This window comes from Furipterus horrens, unplaced genomic scaffold (assembly GCF_987537825.1).
Source record: "Furipterus horrens unplaced genomic scaffold, mFurHor1.1.pri manual_scaffold_2, whole genome shotgun sequence".
NCBI classification, from domain to species: Eukaryota; Metazoa; Chordata; class Mammalia; order Chiroptera; family Furipteridae; genus Furipterus; species Furipterus horrens.
In genome coordinates, this window is record NW_028327172.1 from 105599741 (window position 1) to 105621736 (window position 21996).

Below are 21996 nucleotides of genomic sequence, written 5' to 3' on the forward strand. Positions count from 1 at the left end.
ACAGTGTTCTTCCTTGATAAAAGGAAATGCAGTTCCCTTTTCTCCCTTCTATTTTTCAGGCTCCAAATATTGGAAGTCATTGTCTCAACACTCATACCCCGTGTCCAATTCAGGAGCTAATCTTATTGGTCTTATCTTCAAAATAAATCCAGAATCCACCCACTTCTTACCACTTAGCCCTACCATCCTAGTCAAAACCACAATCATATCTCAATTGCACTACTATAGACAACTTCCTGACTGGTTTCTTTTCACTCACCCTTGCCCAACTGTACAGTCAGGGTATTTTTTCCAGTGACGTTGCAACCACGCATTAAAAAAAGGAACTTTATATGTTTTTGAAGAGTCAGGCTTGCATTAAAAGGTTGTTTTCAGACCTATGCCTGAAAGATTTCAAATGTTATATGTCATTAAAGTGCACCATGTCCTGCAATGTTTATTACTTTTTCATTTCAAAGAATTCACTGGCATAGAACAGGTAATGTGACATAAGGTGAGTGTATGGATATTCGGATGTAGTGCCTCATGTCAGAACACAGTGATGTCTCATCACCACCTCTCACAGCAGCTGAACCGAGTCCATGTGTAAAATGATGCTGCTGGAGTGCGAGTCTGAACCTTTACCAAATCACTTTGTTTTCATTAGATTTGTCAAACAGTTGTAATACATAAAAAATTACTTTATAAAACTTTAAGAATAGTTCTATGTTTAGGTGTTCTTAACTATAGCATAATTAAAACCACTTTGTAACAGATTTATTATTTTTCCTTTCATGTAATTTTTTTTTAAAACATCTTTTGGTGGGTAAAGGTCACCATGCTCATTGATAAACTATTGATTGTCCTTTTTAGATGGCAAATTTCTCATTTTATTTTGGGTCTGGAGAGGATGTGATTTCTGAAACAGCTACCATTAAGTTTTAAAAGCTAAAGTTTTAAAGGCATGTGTGCAAACCTGCTCAGCAGGACTGGAAACAGGGAGCGGTTATGAGAAGTAAAGTGCTGGGAAGATGTCTATTTTTTCTTGTGTATTAAAGTATAAAATCATAGTATCTATATGACTGCTGATGCAATTGTTTCTGTAAATCTTATTGTGGCATACACAGTATTGTCATATGATTTAATAAAAACAGCATTTTCTAATGTAAGTGCTCTGAAAATGATGATACTGTATACAAGGGGGGGACCCAAAAAACCCAGTATTGATAAAAAATTGTGTATTTACTCTTACATGTTTAAACATCAGTCACCTTCAAAGTACTCTCCATTTGATATAATACACTTGTCAAGATATTTTTTCCACTGCTCAAACAGTTTTTGGGTTTTTTCTCCCCCATTTAATCCATTTAACTCAATGGAAAGTTTGAGCATACAGAATACAAAGATTTCTTTGGACATAAAATTCTAGGTTATCAAATTATTTGGATGGTAAAATTAAGTGCTATAAATTAATTTCAAATATTCTCTGTTAAACCTCCTGACAACTGCTACCACTCAAAACAGCCTTTGAGCTTATCGATTTTGTTGCCTTTTAGTGCTTCCACTGTTTTTGTTTCACTTCTTCCATATCAGCAAAACGTTTTTCCCTTTGAAGACTTTTTTCATTGGGGGAAACAAACAAAAAAAGGCACTCATAGTGAAATCGGGTGAATGAGGTGGGTGGGGCATAGGGGTCATGCCGTTTTTTTGGCCAAAAACTGCTGAACACTCAGCGCAGTGTGGGCAAGTGCACTCATAAATCACCCATCACAAAATAGGGAAAAACGTTGAGTCTAAAAAAAAATTCACTGAAGCTGAATGCAGCCTCTCACAGCAATGCCAATTGGTACACTGACACAGGTGCGTTTCTAGAACACTCACTTAGTGGGGGAAGCCTGTACTGCAGGGGGCCCACCCTCCAGAAGATAATTCAAGTTTTTTGGGGGGTCCCCCTCATATATGAGTATAGTTTGGTTTTTGTTTTGGAGGGGTATTTTTTAGATTAAAAAATTAAAATAAATTTTAACATATAAAATAGAATAGAATAAAATAAGATAAAATAAAATAAAATTCTTTAAAACCTTCCCATGTCACCTAGGGACAGTAAGGCCAGAGTTCTTACTTTTTTAGTGGCCTATATAATCTTTACTCCACTCAGTTCCATCTCATGTCCTATTCTAACTGTTAAGGACTGAATTGTGTCTCCCCCCAAAATTCATATGTTAAATTCCTAAGCCTCAGTACCTATGAATGTGACTATTTAGAGACAGAATCTTTAAAGAGGTAATTAAGGCTAAAGAAGTTCATATGGGTGAGCCTTAATCCAATAAAGACTAGTGTTCTTACAAGAAGATGTAATCAGGACTCATACTGAGGGAATATGAAGTGAAGACAAAGGCCTAGAAGAAACCATCCTAACACCTTGATCTTGGATGCCTGGTCTACAAGGCTGTGAAAAATGAATTTCTGTTGCTTAAGTTGCCCAGTCTGTGGTACTATGTTAAGCACTCATCTTAGGTCACTGGGTTCTAGACCCTCTGACCTCTAGTTACAACCACGTTAGGCATGGTCTGCTTCAGGGCCACTGGCTGTTCCCTTCAACTGAAAATCTCTTCCCGCAGATATCCAGGTCTTGTTCAAAGTTCAAAAGGCACATCACTGAGGTGTTCCCTGACTATTGTGCTAGGTAATATGGCACCTCCCATCCCACCACATCGGTCTTCCCTATACTTTTATCCTGCTTCATTCTTCATGAAACACTTATACTTGTTAATTGACTATTTCCCTCCAAAATGAGAAGGAAGAAATTTGTGTGTGTTCTCCTCATTGCTGAATTCCCCTGAACCAAGATTAATACCTGGCACATAGAAGGCCATCAGATATTGCATGGAGGCAAGAACCATGTCCCCATAGCATTTACCTCTTCAGGAGCGAGAGGACAGCATTTGCTGTGCTTGAGTCTAAGCCAGTTGTGGGCTCATCCAGGAACAAGATGGATGGATTGGTAATAAGCTCCATTCCGATACTAGTCCTTTTTCTTTCTCCTCCGGACACACCACGGGTAAACTGAGTTCCAACCTAACACACAAATATTATCATTATTAACAACAACAACCAAAGCCACTATTGTTTGTTGAGTTCCTAACATGTGCTAACCCAGTAAAAGACATTTTATTTCATGTCTTCATTTATTCTGAACAACAAATAGGTGAGTATCTGGGAGAACAAGTAGGTCTCTCTTAAATTAAACTGAGGCTCAGTTTAGACCTGGTAAGTGGTTAAGCCTGGTATGAAACCCATACTTTAAACAGTTCTATATGTTCCTTATCAATCCAAATATTTCATTTTAAGATCAGAAGTTAGAACTTAAAGACATGGCCCTGACATAGTGAAATCACAGTCCAAAAAGAGAGATAAAGACAGGAGACATTATTGAATACCATGTAACAACTAGGAAATCTAGGCAGATGTTATTAGGAATCATACCAGTACATTAATTATACTACAACTATGTCATTACTGTAGTAATCAGACTATTCTCTCTGCATTTCTCTTAATGTCGAAAATTTCATAACAAGTAAAACATTTTTTAATGTATTGTTTCAGTCAATCAGAGAAATAAATTCTAGGAAGTCAAGAATTGCCTTCAGCTTATTTTCCCTGGAAACCCATGCAAGGAACTCAGGCAATGACTGCCTAAAGGTAAAGAATGGAAACAACCTTACTGGAAAAACAAAATCAAATAAAAAGTGACTCAGCAAAGGAAACCCATTCACTCATTAAACAAAAATAAGTGGTAAATGATAGCAGATCAGACTTATTCATCCACATAAAATACAACAAAATACACTTTACATAAAAGACTGTCAGAAAGCATCATATAGCCCTGGCTGCTGTGGGTCAGTGGATTGAGCGTTGGCCTGCGAACCAAGTGTTGCTGGTTCAATTCCCAGTCAGGGCACATGCTTGGGGGTTGCACACCAGGTCCCCAGTTGGGGGCGTGTGAGAGGCAACCACACATTGATGATTCTCTCCCTCTCTTTCTCCTTTCCCCTCTCTCTGAAAACAAATAAATAAAATTAAATTAAAATAAAAATCCTTTAAACAAAAAGCCCTTTGCACGGGGGGACCTGGTTTAAAAAAAGAAAAAGAAAGAAAGAAAGCATCATATGAAGGAGCAGCCAGCAGAAACCCCCATTTTTATTACCTCTAAGTAAGGGATATCATAGTGGGTTAAACTAAAGCCATTACAACCTGAAAAGCACACCTACACCCAAAGCTTCAAATGTCTTCCCAGCAAAAGTATCTTCAATGTCTATTCATCAACTGTAAATGAAGTTCATTCACTCATCTCAGTTCTTTTCTTGATCCCGCACAGCCCACATAGGGAGTTACTTTGTCTCTCTTGCCCACAGCTGTAGCTATAAAACCTAAGGAAGCCCAGCACATGACAGTCTGTAAGTAGCATTGGTAGAAGGGAGAGAGGAAGACAGGAAGGGAGGGGTGGAAGACAAGGTGCTGTAAGAAAGGCTATAGGAAAACAATGTGGATGCTACACAAATTAGAAATACACACTAATTTTATTGAAAATAATTTTGGAAGCCAAATTACAGCAAAAGGAACATATGGAACAAGAACCCTGGGATTTTCGTAATATATGAATTCCAAAAATATACCTCCAAAGCAACAAAGTCCCCTGGAGGAAGAGAGGAAGAACAGCTAAAAGAGGAAAGAGAAAACAGAAAGCAAGAAAGTTAGTGAACAGATACCGAACGAGACAATTAGTGCGGGGAAGGAGCAAGAGCTGTAATCACACGGAAGGGGCACCTGGTCTGTGTGCAAAGAACACTTTTACATCATGGTAGCCCACACTGTCATCCTTCACTTCCAGGCTCAGACATTTTTAAGGTTTTTTTCCTAGTTAATCTTCACCTTAATGTTATGTAACCAGTCACTTTTATCATCCTTTTTGAAAGCAGCCACTTTTGACCACACCCATTATAGAGAACTTTGAATAAGAGTAACACTGTCCACACAGGGAGGTCCTATTGGCTGGCATTGTACCGCCGCTGTTCCCACATTACCTTGGAGTCTGCCACTTTTGCCAGACCTAATTCTTGAATTACCACATCTATCCGTTCATTTTTTTCATGATTCGTCATAGTTGATGGAAGGCGAAGAGCGGCTGAGAACTGCAAGTTTTCTCTCACGGTCAGAGTTCCCATCACAACATCATCCTTAAGGCAAAATGGCATTTTAACAAGACAGATCAGGTCCTTCCTAGTAACGTCACTCTTTAGGTCATATAACTTAATCCACAAAAATAACATAGCCAAGAGAATGTTCTAGCTAATGATGAAATTGTAATTAAACAAATTACACAAATAACTCCAATCTGAATAGCTGATGGAAGAATTCTTATTCTCTATCTGTACTGAATAGAATATAGGTAATTATGATTACCATTAGCAGATATTTCCAAGCTTCTTTACACAAAGATTTCCAAACTACTTTTTTAAGATAAGGGAAGGAGAGAGTTTAAGGTAAGGAAAAAACTAAAATAGTAATATCTTTTAGAAATATGATAAATAGAATTGATGTCATTGTTCTTATAAGGTTCATTTTCTAGAATCTCTCTGCCTTTTCATTTAACACTATTCTACATCTTATGGGAGATTATAGAAAGCTAAACTGGTAGGAAAAAAAGTTGGTTCTATGTTAATGTCATGTAATTTATGGCAGATACTGAACTATAGCCAAGACAGAAACAGGAGAAATCTAAAATGGAAGCCAGGAATACTTACCTGTACCACGTAACCTGAGTTACATTTGAAGTTGGCAGGTCGAGGCGCTCCATTTACCAAAACATCTCCAGATAATCCCCGTGGATCTTTCCTTGCAGCTAAGATATCTAACAACCTATGAAAGGACATGTATGTTGTTGTTTTTCTCCAACTCAGGTTATATCTCTCAGCTACTCTGAATCCAAATTCTGCTCAAGTTAAAAATTAACTGATCAAGAAATTCTTTGGTTCAACTATAATTATATATCTTAATCCTCAACTTCCTTAATCCTCAACAACCTCTATGCTCTAGTAAAGGCCAAGCACATGAAAACAAAGCACTGTTGGTGAGTCCAGCACACTCTCCCCTCAAATAGCCCTCCAAGCTCTCTGACCTTTGGGGTCCCAACGCAGGCAAGCCTTCCCTTATATATTCAGCTCCATCTCCCCACTTTCAATGCTATCCCCTTATTTTCCTCCCTATTATCATAAAGCATGGCTGACAGCTGTATGTCAATCACCTGTACAATCCTGTTAGTAAAACTGACCTAATAAGACTTCTTGCTCCTCAGGACAGAACCACAGCTGGCATAATGGCATGTGACCCATAGCACCTAGAACCAGACTAGATAGGCAGCAAATATTCAACTAATACCTGCCCTCGTAAAAGTGATCTTTAAAAGCACATTAAAGCTGCAAAGGAAAAGCTTACTGATCCTGTTATACTCACGAAGATTTGCCTCCACCTGTGGGTCCCAAAATGGCGTTGAGGCCAGGTCTCATGATCCCACTGTCAATGTAGAAAAAGCTGACTTACTGGTTCAGTTGAAACCTGGTTCTAAAAACTTAGGGTCTGCATTTAAGACACTCAATTAAAGTTGATGAAATTTGTCAGAAAACCAGCACAACCCAACTTCTAAAGGAAAAAGAAACCAAACTGACAATAAATATCTATTATACAAAGGATGTCATGACTGTTCACCCCCTGCATGAAAAATGGCTCAGGTTCCTCTAAATTCCTTTCTGTTATTCTCTAAACCACTTAGACTTTTTGGAAAAGGACACACAAAGTTGCAAGGCTCCTTGAAGTAAAAGATTCTGGAAAAACATCTGTTACACTTATTCTGTTATCACAATGTGAAGTGCATGACAGGTCTTGAGTAGTGTTTGTTGATAATTATTTCAAATCACCTCATTTGCTACCTATTCAGGTTCTACATAATTAAGTAGTCAATGGATTTCTAGAATCATCAGGATTACTGCTCTCATTGCTCAAATCTAGTCAGACCGAGAAGCAATATACCTGAAGTGAAATTCAATGGCTAGAAAAACACACCACAGATACTAAAAAGAAAACCTCACTAGTTCTTAAACCCTGAAAAAATTCTTAATCCAACTGTAAAAGTAAAACATATGCCCTCCAAATGCATCACTTTCTTCCTTGCAAAGTTTCAGACAAGTAGACTGGAAAATTCCCAGTTTAGAAGTGAGAGATGCTATGTTCTATTGGGAATGACCTTTAAGGATATACAGATGTGCTGTAGACACTGCATGTTCCAAACAAAGGATGTAGATGTTTGAGGGTAGAGAATATTCAAACAGAAAGCAAGAAGGCATAAAAAAAAAAAAAAGAAAAGAAAAGGAAAGGAAAAAAAAAAAAAGAAAACGGCAGAGTAAATCTGCTGAGACTGAAGAAGAACTCAAAAACATAGTGTAAATTTTACCCTGAAGGTAACCACTAGAACAGTAAGGAGAATGCAGTGTAGTAAGGAGAGCGCCCCGCAGGTCCCCGCAGTTACACAGGCACAATGATGCAGTAAAGGGCTGATGAAGCCCTTTTAGGACCCTGACGTCTAAGCCCGTTTGCTGTGGAATTGGTAGGTAAATCAAAATTTATTCCCCAGAAAATACAGTATCTATTCCAGTGGAAGGTGCAAAGCAGAAGGCTCTTTCATTCCCAGATAACAACTTTCACAGAGGCAAATACTATGATTATACAACAGTCGTGAGTGATAAACTTCTCAGTGCAGCTGTACACGGTGCTTCAGTCCAGAGGACTCAGCATTTGCTGCCTGAGGTGCTGGAACTGTCACAAGTGTAAAATTCTGCCTGGTTGCTGGGGTGAAATGTACCTTCTACTCTGCTCAGTAACTGAGGCACCTCTCACTGAAACTCTGGAGAAGTACAATGAGTTAGGTGAATCAGACACAAGCTGTAAAACAGAAAAATATCTTATTCTTTCAGTGGCCTTTTTCTCTGATGCAATAAGACATGCTAATGGTTGGGTCAACTTTCAAAGTGCATTTTTCTATAGCTCTTAATGTACCTTCTGCAGTAATGCTACTTAGTAACTGTTTCTAAAATGACCAGAGATAAGCTTGTTATTCACTAAGGCTTCATTGCCAGAAAACCTTTCCAGGTTTTAAAAATATCTACTGAGAAAAAGACCCCGAATCCCTTAATGATTCACCCAATACTGAATGTGAGCCGTCTAAGACAAAGTATATTACAGGTCCCTGGGGCTTCATTTGGCACTAAACCCTCGGATTACAGACAACAATAACGGACAACCATGACTAAAAGAGTGCAGTGTGCAGCAGTGGCTAATTCTCCCTCCGTTCACTCAACACAGTTACTCAGTGTCTACTACATGTGTACAAAACCTTCTTTTAGGACATGTGTCAGAGTTGAGAATAAAAATTCTAGCTCTCATGGACTTTACATTCAAGTCTAGGGATCAGCAAACTACAGGTGGTCATGTTTTCTGTTTTCGAAAACAGTGTTATTAGAATAGAGCCACACGTACCTATTTATGTCTATAGCTGCTTGACTGATACAATGACAGAGTTGAGTAATTACAACACAGATGTGTGGGTCATAATGATGAAAATATTCATTATCATAACCTTTCCAGAAAAAGCTGACCCAGCCCACCCTCCCTCAAAACTCATCACCATCCTTATTCATTGCTTTATAGCATTTACATACATGAAATTCTCCCTCACTATATTGCCAATCCTTGCCAACAAGAACTGTGTCATCTTCTTTCATCAACCCCTCCCCCCACAGTATGCAGCACAGTGATCTATAACAAATACTAAATATATAAAATGAAATCTAGTTACAGGATTCTTGTGTATTCTATTACATTTTAGTGAATAATGGTAAATCTCATTTAATAGGTGAGAAGTTAATGTCATCCCCGTAGTTTGAACATTGTCTTTCCCTATCCTGCCATGCACACACACACACACACACACACACACACACTCACACAGAGTCTTTACTTTCTCTCTCCCACACCACTGGCCCTCCAGCTTAGGGTTAGGGTCTTCCATGTCATTTAGCCCCTCTATCACAGTAGAACAACACAGTGAAGTGTGTGAGTTGTCTGAATTCTGCCCCTACTCCTTAGACTAGAAGATTGCTGATAACAGGGGGCATACCTCTATCACTAGAATCTTGCACAAGGTCAGGCTCTTAGCAGACATTTAAATTTGGTGAATAAATGTGTCTCTACATTTCAATAAATGACAATTACAGGAAGATCAAATGTTTTCAATAAAATCAAGTATTAAGAAGTACAAAAAACTTACAGAAAATAGGCATAGCCTGACTGAAAAGAAAGTTACACGCTTACATAAATCATGTTCAAATAATACATCAGTCATTTCTATTAGACTTTCTCTTCCGTCCTTTGTGTAGAGGTAATGGGCATGCTGGGTGGAGGAGCAGTGATGGCCAGAACCCAAGATCACAGGCCACAAAGGGAAGCAGGAGGAAGAGAGGACACAGCTGGAGTGTGGGCAGGTTGCCTATATTAAGGAATAAGAAAACTAATTGAGCAAATCAGTAATAATAATATTAGAATAACAAAAACCAGGTATTTTTCCCTTATTTAAAATATTTTATTTTTAGAGTGAGTAAAAGGGAGGGAAAAAAGAAACATTGATGTGTGAGAGGTATATTGGCCTGTTGCCTCTCGCACGCCCCCAACTGGGAACCTGGTCCGCAACCCAGGTATGTGCCCTACCCAGAAATCAAACTGGTGACCTTTTGGTTCACAGGCCAGCACTCAAATCCACTGAGCCATACCAGCAAGGGCAGTTTTTAATTTTTTGAGAAGATGTTTTAAAAACATGGAAATGTGGAAATAATCCTGGAGTATTAAATCAAAATTGGAACTTAACAGGTTTTAATCTATATACACAGATATAAAAAGGTTTAGATGTGTGTATACATGTATATGTACATATGTCCCTACATCTATCCACTTAGAAGGCCCAGGAGCTATGACATCCCAATAACAATGAACATTCCAGACACTCAGATCTTGGTTTATAAATACAACACTCCACAGAAAGGAACATCAGCTCATTACAGGTCTGAGACAAAGTGAGTACACAGTGAGTCTGGAACTTATGCTGTGCCAAAAAGAATACTCAAGAAATGAAAGGATGAGTTTAAAAAAAAAATCTATCTTAAAAGGTCTCCCACTGACCAAATTGGGAGCAATAGGAGTATCAAAATAAATAATGATACTGCATTAAAATTGAATGCTGCTGAATAAAATGTAAATCTATGACTCTATAGTGATATAAATGAAAAGTGACAGATGAAACCTTTTTCTTTTAGTAGAATTCAAACCATTCCGTATTGAAGAGATGAATGGAAACAGAAATCACACTTTGGTAGCTTTTATAGTGATATTTATTTCTGATTCAAGCAGGAGACATCAATGGGAACTAAAGTTGGTGGGTTCAGATTTTATGAAGAATAGGGTTTGGAATAATGTCAGGGCAACTCTCCCAATAATATTTATTAATTACAAAGGGGGAAATGGTGACGTGTGGTGAAAGCTGGCAGACACCAACCTGACCATATCATCAAGATGAGCGTCAACTTCTGGCCAAGATGGAGGCCTACACTGACACGCATCATCTCCCTCTACAACTAAGAAGGAATACAACTACCACAAAACCAGAAATAACAGAAGTTCCAGAAAGTAAATGGAAGTCTAATGTATGAAGTTATAAACAAGTGGTGCTCATTAGAATGGGCAGGAGGGGGCGAAGCTGGGGAGGAGAGGTCAATCTGTGCTGGCGGGGGTAGCAGCAGCGATGGTTGTGGGACAAAAGGAGGTGAGAAGCACCTGGGGAGCACCCCTGGCTGCACACCAGACCCATCAGCTTGTGACTCCAATGTTGGGGAAGGCAGACACCCATTGCCTTGGACTGTGAGGCCCGGAGGGGGTGGGGACGAAGGAGGAAGCTCCCGGTCTCTCAGCAGAGAGTGAACAGCAGGAATCCATCTTGGACCCTCACCCCCACAGAAAACACCACAGCGTGGTGAGAAGGGTCGTTGGGTTGTGACGAGTGCACAGGGTTCTGACCCCTATAGCGTAGGAGGTGTGACAGCCCCACCCAGGAAGCAAAGGTAAACACAAAACTGTCAGGATGGCATAGATCATGATAGAGATCCTGGTGACGCAGCTGACCACATAGCAAATATCTAATCTAACGAAGCAGCAGATAGGAAATCTTTCTGAGGCACAGTTCAGAGCTTTGGTTATAAGAATGCTTACAGACCTAACAGCAGATCTTAAACAAGATGGGAAAGAAACGAAGGCTAGTCCTGCTGAAATGAATGAAAACACATACAAAACTAGTGGTGAGGGAAAGAAAACCAGGGATCAAATCAACAAATCAGAACATAGGGAAGGAACAAACAGTCAACCAGTGCAGAAAGAGGAAATGAAAGGTGAGGAAAATGAGGAGAGGCTCAGAAACCTATGGGACAGCTATAAGCAGGCCGACATCTGAATCATAGGGTTGCTAGAAGGTGAAGAAGAAGAACTAGAAATTCAAAAATTATGTGAAAAAATAATGAAGCAGAACTTCCTTAACTTGGGGAAGGAAATAGACTTATAGGTCCAGGTAGCACAGAGAGTTCCAAAAAAACTGGACCCAGGGAGAACCACATCAGAACACATTATAATCAAAATGTCAAAAATTAAGGATCAAGAGAGAATCTTAAAATCATCAAGAGAGTAGAAGAAAATTATGTACAAAGGAGTCCCAATAAGACTCTCAGCTGATTTCTCAAAAGAAACTCTGCAGGCAAGAAGGGACTGGCAAGAAATACTCAAAGTAATGAAAAGCAAAAACCTACAACCACGATTACTCTATCCAGTGAAGCTGTCATTCAGAATAGAAGGGCAGAGGAAGTGCTTCCAGGACAAAGTAAAACTGAAGGAGTTCATCAGATCCAAACCACTGTTATATGAAATGTTAAAGGGACTTGTTTAGGAGAAAGAGGATCAAAACTATGAACATTAAAATGAAAACTGTATCACAACCACCAAAAACAAAAGCTAGGGAATTGAAACAAAGGCAAACTAAGTAGGCAATGAGAGTGGGAAAAGAATTATAGGTATGGGGAACATTATGGGGAGAGGTCTGCAGGGAGGGGAAAGCAGGGAAAGGGAGGGAGATGGTACAGGAATTAAGAAGCATAGTAGGAGGGAGTGGAGTAGATAAGAAAATGTTAAGAAGACCTCTATGTACAACCAATGGGCATGGACTAAGTGGGGGACAACTGGAGGGGGGGGGTCACTGGGTAGAGGGGAACAAAGGGAAAAGAAATTGGGACAACTGTAACAGCATAATCAATAAAGTATATTTAAAAAATAAAAAGATGAGCATCACCTAGCGCGAGACAGGAAGATACCTGGTTGGATGAGACTGAGACATGATGTGATGGTCAGTCTACTATGTGAAGAGCATGGTGACCAATGGCCCCCTAGGACCCACCGCTGCACCTCTTATGAGACTTTGCATCCCCTGTACCACTCCCAGACAATGACTGAGTGGTTATATAGGAGAGGGTCCTTATTTCTGAAAAATATACACCAGACAAGTTGAGGTATAATAGAACACAATATGGACAGCTCTCAAATGGTTCAGAAAAACACTAATGCCAATAGGTTCTATACAGAGATAAGATGACTAGCAAATGCAGTGAAATGTTTACAGGTGGAATAAGATGATTATGTTTCCACAAGTTTGAAATTATTTCAAAATAAATTATTAACTTAAGAAATCTCCAAATAGATTTATTTTTAAGTTCCCTGAAGATTATAGGATATTCACACATCTACTGAAATAGACCATTTTTTTCCCATAGGTCTTCAGCATTGGTGAGGAAAAGCTGAAATGCTAGGTATGGGCACAAACTAAGCATAACAGAGTGATTTTTCATAAGGTAGTAAAATCTGACCTTTTTGAATTCTCATAGTCATATTTTATCTTCTTCCCCTCACAAGGCCATCTGGTTCTAATTACTTAGTTCTATAAACGAGATTACAAAATGTCCAGAGGAAAAACAAAAATCATGATACTCATCAACTTTTTTGGAATATAATCAGGAATGACCTTTCTCATTGATGCCTAAACCAGACATATGAGTGAGCAAGACAACACTGGTGTCCTACAAGACTTAGTGGGGTGATCATGTACTAAGGTATTTAAATGTCTAATTATTATGTTATCCATCTGAAACTAATAGTGTATGTCAATTCAATTAAAAATAAAAAATTATTTTAAAATGATTTGGCAGTTTTCACGAATGCAGAAATGTACACAAAGATGAACTCATCTATTGCTGGAATGTACACCACTAAACCTAAAAACATTATGAAGCCTTGAGCATATGACAATTTTAGTATATTGAGTTACTAATCTACTAGCTTTAAAACATAAGCAAGGAAAACATACTTTCACACCATATGCATTTTAAATCAAGTCACCCTGCACATATTCAAATTATTTGTTACCTTCCACTTAGCATAAAGCCTGAGGTGACCAACATTTTCTTGATTGATATGTTCCACAAAACCTTGACAGCTTTCAAAAAGGTCAGTCAAATCTATCCGGGCATTTAACAAAAGATAAAATTTTGCGTTTACCATTTCTCTCTTTATTTTCCTAGTCAGTGTTTCTTAACCAATGCAAGAGGGAAACAAGGAGGCAGGTATGACAGTATGTGTTGCTGCATGAAGCAAGTTCCATCTAATTCCACAGAACCCCGGATGTGACCACCATCCCATCATCTCAGGTCCCAGTCATTTCTTCCCCACCCACACGCTTGTCATTTCCTAGCCTTCTGGGAGCAGTTGGCTGCTACCGACAGAGAAGACCACAATCCCATAGACTCTATATAGATTAGAGACAATACCCAGTGAAAGCTCTTATAGTCACCCCTCCAGTCTCAGAGAGCTAGAAAAAGTACTTGCTTTATCTAGGAATATTATTTCTCCTATCAAACAAAGAAATTAACTAAACAAAACGCATAGGCCATGGTGTCTAGATGCACTCCTCCCCCGGCAGAGAGGAAGGATCAGGCTCAGCTCTCTAGATATGAGAAAAACAGGAACAATCCAAATGGCTATCATCTGTGAAAGAACAGAGAGATGTGGTTCCCAAGTCGGTTCTGTTCTCACTGCCCTCCTCACTCTACTGCCCACCCCACCACTACATGAGGAGTTCGTTGCTGGAGGAAGAAAATGATAATCATAGTTTTGTTTGATTTGGGTCCTAAATTCTATAACCTTGGACTTTCACTGCATAAACTTAATCTGAGCTAGAGTTTTCTTATATTTAATTAGTTTCTGTCTGCCTGTATAATGGAAAAAAGCACTAGGTAAATTGTTACAGATGATAAACAAATATATAAACAGGCCACTCATGTAAAACAAGTTTATTTGAAAACTTTCACAATATTGTCTTTCAACCTCCTGACTCTTGCTTTATGAACACAAAGTACAGAAGTACCTAAAGGGTCTGGCTCATAAAGCACAGGACAGATCTTTTATTTCACAAATTAGAAAACGGAAGCTCAGAGATTACAATGGTATTCCCACAATCAGGAAGTTGTAAGTCACACAGCCCTCTTTCCACAAACCACAGGACTTTCCCGGGAAAAGCTAAATGACACATGAATTATTGTTTCTCAAGCAAAAATTGATATCCATGGTATAACCACTTTAAAAACAGTCTGGCCATTCTTTTAAAAATTACGCTTATACCTAACATTTGATCCAACCATTTCACTCCCAGCTGAGCCAAAAGAAATGAAAGTATGTGTCTGTGTATCTGTACAGACATGTGCACAAATGTCCATGCACCTGTACTTGTAAAACAGGCAAAACCTATTAAGTTCACTGTATATCAATAAAGCTCTTTAAATAAAAGTTTATGCACATACTTGACATCCATCAGTATGTCTTTCCCAACTGTTTTCCGACCAAGTAGAAAGCCACTCTTGACTTTTACTCGATAGCAGATGTTATGAAAACTTAACACGGCTCCTTCAGTACATGCCTTCTGGTCATTGGGGGTCATCCCTGGGAGGCCATTGATGTTTCTTTGCGACATTGAGATAAAAACTTGGTCATTCCCGGAAGACATCTGGAGAGGTTCTGCCTTTCTGTAGAGGGAAAAGCAACAGTAAGATGATAGTCCAGAAAATGAGATTGTATACACTAGCTGGCAGAACACTTAAAACATAAGTGTATTATAAACGTTCAGTTATAAAATAAAAATTCTTGTGGCTGTAATGTATAGCCTGGTAAGTATAGTTAATAATACTGTATTATATATTTGAGTAGATCTTAAAAGTTCTGATTATGAGAAGAAAAAACGTAACTGTAACTGTGTGGTGAAGGATGTTAACTAGTCTTATCACTGTGGTCATTTACAATTTATACAATTATTGAATCTTTATGTTGTACACCTGAAACTAACATTATGCATAAATTATATATCAATTAAAAAACAGCAAAAAAAAAAATAGAGATCTAAGTCTTCTAAAAAGAATGTAACACACCTCATTAGTCATTTTATTTAAGATTTTACTTATTTATTTTTAGAGAGAGGGGAAGGGAGGGAGACAAAGAAGGAGAGAGACAGTGTGTGGTTGCCTCTTGTGTGCCCCCAATTGGAGACCTGGCCTGCAACCCAGGCATGTGCCCTGACTAGGAATCAAAGTAGCAACCCTTTGACTCACAGGCTGGCACTCAATCCACTGAGCCACACTAGCCAGGGCTCCTTAGTCATTTTTATATTGATTACATGTTTGAGTAAAAATATTTTGTATATACCAATATATCGTCGTCGGCAGCCGTCCGTCTCGAGAGACGATGGTGTAGCTTCTTAAGAGTCTCTCTGCACTCTCCAGTGAAGCTGAAGCTACAGAGCCTCGAGAGAAGATGGTGTAGCTTCTTAAGAGTCTATCTGCACCGCCGAGAATGGTTGTGCAGTCCGACTCGGGACTGACACGGTATCTGTCTCCTCCCGTGTTGAATCGACATCTTGCGATGAAGCTACAGAGCCTGGGCAGGGTGATATGGAGGGTCTGCTGTTGCCCATGCAGCAGACCCCCCCTCTCTTCGCAGCTGAAGGGTCCAAGGGAAAGACGGAGTCAATACAGCTTGGCTTCAGGTGCGCCGCAGGAGTTGCCGGTGTTGACTACAACGTCAAACCGCCTTAGGGACTCCGGCTCCGGATTTTCTGTCGGGGTTTACTCCCTTAGCCTTTCCCCTGAAGAGGTATGCCGCAAGGCAGCGGAGGTTTTTTGGAGTCAGAGTTTTCCTTCTCTGATGTGCCCTGACTGGAAGATCGAACCAGCGACACTTAGCTCGCAGGCCGACGCTCAATCCACTGAGCCAAACCAGCCAAGGTCATACCAATATATACAATAAGATATATTATTAACATTTTAAAAAGAACAAGTCCACTTTAAACTGCCCTGCAATAAACAGCTCAGTTTCTAATGATGAGTCCATATCACTATAAGATAAACATTGAAACTCCTATCATGGAGGCAGACACAACTCTGAATACATAAACTCCAAGTAGATATCAATTAAATATCTAATTAGTAAATAGGAAGAGTATGAAAATTACTCAAAACTCGTGAAACAGGAAAAAGATGAGTAGGAATTAAATTTGTCTAGATTGAAAAGCATATTATGATATGATTCAATATCGGAGACAGACTACATGATCACCTTCACCCTTTATTATTGTTTTTGATATTTTGGAGTTTATGACATAGGTATTACCAAAAAAGGCTTAGCCAAGCAGTTAGGAACAAGAAAAATTTCTCTGAATTTATAGGTCCAGACTTTCTATCACTTTATAATGCTACTTCAATCAGCTAAGATAGACTTCAAAATTGTTTGAGATGACACAATCATTTATTTAATGGGAGAACATATTTAAATTCTAGGAAGACTTAGAATTAAATATAAACATAAGGAAGTTACAAAAAGGCCCTGGCTTGTGTTGCTCAGTGGACTGAGCACTGGCCTGTGAACAAAAAGGTCGCCATTTTGATTCCTAGTCAGCGCGCATGCCTGGATTTGTGGTCCAGGTTCCCCAGTCGGGTGTGTGTGAGACAACCCATCGATGTATCTTTCAGAAATTGATGTTTCTCTCCTTCTCTTTCTCCCTCCCTTCCTTTATCTTTAAAAGTAGATAGAAGTAAATAAATAAATAAATAAATTTTAAAAAGAAAGTAGTTCTCCTAGTTTGGGACTCTGGACTTCCCGGAAAAGCTAAGACTGCCCAACCAGTTCATATTCACTTAAAGCTTGGGACAGCCTATCACCACAGAAAACAGTATCCTATCAAACGGGAGGCCCTAGAGGGTCTGCAGCCCATCATAGAGAAATCTGTAACACACAGGCTGATAGTACCCTGTCAATCCCCCTGCAATACTCCAATCCTCCCTGCTCTTAAACCAACAGGGGAGTACAGATTGGTCCAGGATTTATGACTAGTTAACAAGACTGTTGTTCCCCTGCATCTTATAGCCAAGGCGTACACCATACTTACTCAAGTACCAGAATCCACTCAGTGCTATACAGTTTCAGACTTTAAAGAGGCCTTCTTTTGCATCCCTGTCCACCCAGATTCCCAATACCTGTTTGCATTTGAGTGGATAGACCCATAAGCAATGACTCATCAGCAAATATACATGGACGGTACTACCACAAGAGTTTAGAGATAACCCTCATCTGCTAACAAGAGCATTAGAAAAAGATCTAAGGGAATTATCATTACAAGAGGGAGTCCTCTCACAATATGTATATGATATCCTAGCCTGCAGCCCCTCAAAAGAAGCCTCAGATCCTAATACTATCCAAACTCTGAACTTCCTTGGGGACCAGGCATATTGAGTCTCTAAGAAAAAGGCCCAAATTAACAGATAGAAAGTAAACTATTTAGGATATATCCTAACCCTAGGATCTAGACAACTTTCACAAGAAAAAATAAAAGCAATCACTGAGCTAACACCACCTGTTACCAAACAACTCCGTTCTTTCTTAGGAATGGCTGGATAGTGCAGAATTTGGATCCCAAACTTTGGACTAACTGGGAAACCTTTATACAAAATTGCTAAGGGAACAGGCACTGGCCCCTTTTAGGGAAAGAAACATGATCAGACTTTTAATAAAATCAAGCAGTCCCTAGTTGAGGCCCCAGCGGTAGACATCCCTAACTTAAACAAGCCTTTCTCTTTAGACATAGCAGAGAAGCCTGATGGGCCTTAGCCCAACAACAAACCTCTACGGGTTGCATATTTCTCTAAAAACCTAGACAATGTAGCAACTGGGTAGCCTCCGTGTCTAAGATCAGTTGCAGACACAGCAGTGCTAACAGAGGAAGCTGCTAAATTAACTGTCAGGGCACAAGTTAGAGGTCTTAACTCCACATCAGGTACAAGGAGTATTAGAAGTGAAAGGGCATCTCTGGCTAACAGGAAATAGATTGACCAGATATCAAGCTCTTCTGGACAATCCTGAAGTAACTATAAAAACCTGTTACTTAAATCCAGCCCCTTAATGCCTATAAAATCATCTCTAGACTTGACCCATTCCTGCTCAGAGATTATCAATCTTACCTATTCCAGTAGAACTGACTTGCTGGCCAACCCTTAGAAAACCCTGACAAAGAGTGGTTCACTGATGGAAGCAGCTTTGTACAGAATGGACAGTGAAAGGCGGGATGCAAAATATTTAGTTTATATGACACCATTGAGGCACGACCCCTTCCCCTCTTGACATTGGCCCAAAGGTTGAAATTATGGCCCTTACCTGAGCTTTATTCTAGGACAAGGAAAAGGGATTAATATCTCTACAGATTCCAAATATGCATTCCTGGTTCTGTACACTGCCATATGGAAAGAAAGGGGGCTCCTTACTATTAGAAATTCCCCCATTAAACATGAACCAGAAATCCTAACTCCATTAGAAGGAGTTAAGTTCCCTGAGCAAGAGACAGTAATGCATTGCAAAGGTCGCCAGAAGGATATTTTCCCTATCTCCTGGGGATTAGAAGGGCAGACCACGAGGCAAAGAAGGCAGCACTAGGGACTACCAAACAACAGATCTTGTTCCCCTCTGTGAACGGCTCAGATATCAAGCCCAACTATACACCTGGGGAGAAAACTTGAGCTTCGGAGCAAAGGGGCATCCATGAAGGACCCTGGATAAACTCTTCCTTCCCTGGGCCTCCCAGTGGAAATTTTTAAGGGCTTTGCATGACTCCTTCCACATAGGAAGGGATGCCACAACAATGGTTAACAAATTATTTGTAGATAAAGGACTAACAACTACCATAAAGAATATCTGCCAGGCCTGCACCCTTTGTGCCTACAACAACCCTGGAAAAAAACAATCCCTTCCCAGCTGTTACAGCCTATTCAGCAAAGAGGGACCTACCTGGGAGAAGATTGGCAGACTGACTTTGCCAAAATGCCTCCCTGCAGAGGATATAAATACTTACTGGTCCTGATAGATACCTTTATTGGGATGGACTGAGGCTTTTCTGACAAGGATGAAGAAAGCCACGGGAATAGCAAAAACTCTCCTACAGGAAATAACAACCAATTTGGTCTCCCACACTCCCTACAAATGATAACGGGCCCTCCTCTATATCCAATATCATTCAATTAACCTCTGAGGCTCTAGGCATAAAATATCACCTTCACTTCGCTTGGAGACCTCGGTCCTCTGGGAAGGTAGAACAGACAAATCAGACTTTGAAAAGGGCATTGGCAAAGCTATGTCAAAAAACTTATGAAAATTGAGTTAAATTACTACCCATAGCACTCATGGGAATCAGGGGCTCCCCTAAGGTCAATACTAGACTCAGTCCATTTGAGATGCTATACGATAGGCCTTTCTTAACTCTAGATTTGATATTTGATACAGAGACCCATCAAGCAGTTAAGCATATAATAAACTTAGGGCAGGTACAAAAAGCACTGCAGGAATATGGAAATAAGGTCTTACCATTCCCAAAGGAGAATTCCAGGCCACTGTGCCTCCAGGGGATTGGGTACTTCTCAATACTTGGAAAGAGAGGTCCCCTAAAAATCAACTTAACTCTAAATGGAGGAACCCTACCAGATTGTCCCAAGAACCACCATGGTTGCAAAGCTGCTAGTAGTAGATAGTTGGGTCCATATTTCTAGGGTAAAGCCACAGATCCTCCCCTGGACCTAGAGAAGAATCCGGACTCCACCTAAACCTGTGAATGCTTAGAGGACTTCAAATTCCTGTTCAAGAAGAAGAAACCTTAAAGATTAGTGAATATGAAACCTCTTCTTGCTAACAACCTGTACTCTTGCTACTGCTTCTTAGGTCAATAACTCTCTTTTCTAAATTGCCCAGGATTTTCTCTGGGGCAATACTTTTAACAATTGCTGGGTTTGCCATTGTCAACCACAATACAGTGGGCGACCCGATAGAGAACAAGTCAGTCATGCCAACTTCAGCACCCAGACCTAGGCCAAGACAGAGAATCTGGGCAACATTAGGAGAAATATCCCTAACAGTACTTTGGGCCAAAGGAACTAACACACAATCCAGGCCTCAAAGTAGTCTTGTGAGCCCAGGAACCCAAATGGACTTTTAAGTAGATTACTTATTGGTCCAGGAGGCTGGGGTTTGTGCTCCAGCCCATACTCCATGATACACTCATCAGGGCAAATAGAAACAAGTGCTAACAAAATATTACAGCAAGCAACATGGCTAAAAGGACTGTGTCCTGGAAACCCCAAAACTATCTGGCATATTATTAAGGGATACCTTCCCTCAGTAACTTGGTTTCTACCTCTGTTGGGACTGATTAATCTTAGGCCCTTGAAACTTTAAACTTTTGGTTAAATTCGTATCTTCCAGACTCACCACACCAGGATAACGATGCTCTAGGGTTTTCAACCAATCCCTAAGGAATCCGATGCCAACAACTTACAACACGCAGCATTCATGCTGGCCACAGGAATTCCTCACGAAGTACTACATAAGACAGGGTGAGGGTTTCATGGTTCTCAGCAGGCAGGGTCTATTGTCCCATTCCAGCAGGAAGTAGATACAAAATATTGGCCACCCTCCCTCAACAACCCCCCAAAAAGAATTGTTGAGGACCATATCTTTCAGGGAAAAGTTGAGGCAGGAGATGGAACAGGAAACCCTGAGGCACTGCAGCTGTTCTCAGCCAGCATCCCGATTTCTGAGAATCACCTTGTGACACCTGATAATAACTAGCATTGTGGATTCCTTCCCAAGTAGGCAATCAAGGAGGATCATGGGAGATTGCATGTCTAGAAACCAGTAAAAACCCTATTAAGCCTGTAACCCTTCAAAATAAAAGAGCCATTCCCTGGCCAGAGATAGCCCACTCCCATTTCTTGGGAAGTGTATTTTCCTTAATAAATTTCCCATTTGCTTTGCTTTATAGTATCTGTATGATCAGTCCAATTCTTTGTTCATGACCACCAAGATCCTGGGCCCCATCTCCACCTGCAACATAACAATCTTTGTCAGATGGACAGCAGGGCCTTAGTAATTCATGAGTTATGAATCAAATTTTCAGATAGGTATAACTGACACACACAATCCAGCAGACACACATTATAGAAAAAAAAAACTTTTTAAACTCTTAACATCAAGATGGAACAAAGCATTACTCTAAGATGAAACAAATAATATGTACTAATAATTACAAAATACAGAAAACAACACCTCAGCACCATATTAACCTCAAAGTACTCAATCTCTAGTTAATACAGTATACTGGGTTTAGATGACTCACTAAAAGTAACTGCCTTCAAGCAAGCATCAATCTTCCCTATGGACAAAGCCTTCTGGGCATAGATGCTGCTC

General features: G+C 39.8%; 1 protein-coding gene across 5 annotated transcripts in view; it reads right to left on the minus strand.

The window, feature by feature from the left end:
- The window catches only part of LOC150019245 (broad substrate specificity ATP-binding cassette transporter ABCG2), a 172310-nt gene that overhangs the window by 38288 nt on the left and 112026 nt on the right, over nucleotides 1–21996 (minus strand). For all 5 annotated transcript variants that reach the window (XM_090266286.1, XM_090266288.1, XM_090266285.1 and 2 more), the window contains exons 2-6: nucleotides 15027–15248; nucleotides 6493–6552; nucleotides 5784–5898; nucleotides 5064–5216; nucleotides 2900–3057 (exon numbers count right to left, since the gene is read on the minus strand). In XM_090266286.1, coding sequence (XP_090122412.1) covers nucleotides 2900–3057; nucleotides 5064–5216; nucleotides 5784–5898; nucleotides 6493–6552; nucleotides 15027–15229 — 689 coding nt within the window. In that variant the 5' untranslated portion in view covers nucleotides 15230–15248. The remainder of the gene's footprint in view (nucleotides 1–2899; nucleotides 3058–5063; nucleotides 5217–5783; nucleotides 5899–6492; nucleotides 6553–15026; nucleotides 15249–21996) is intronic.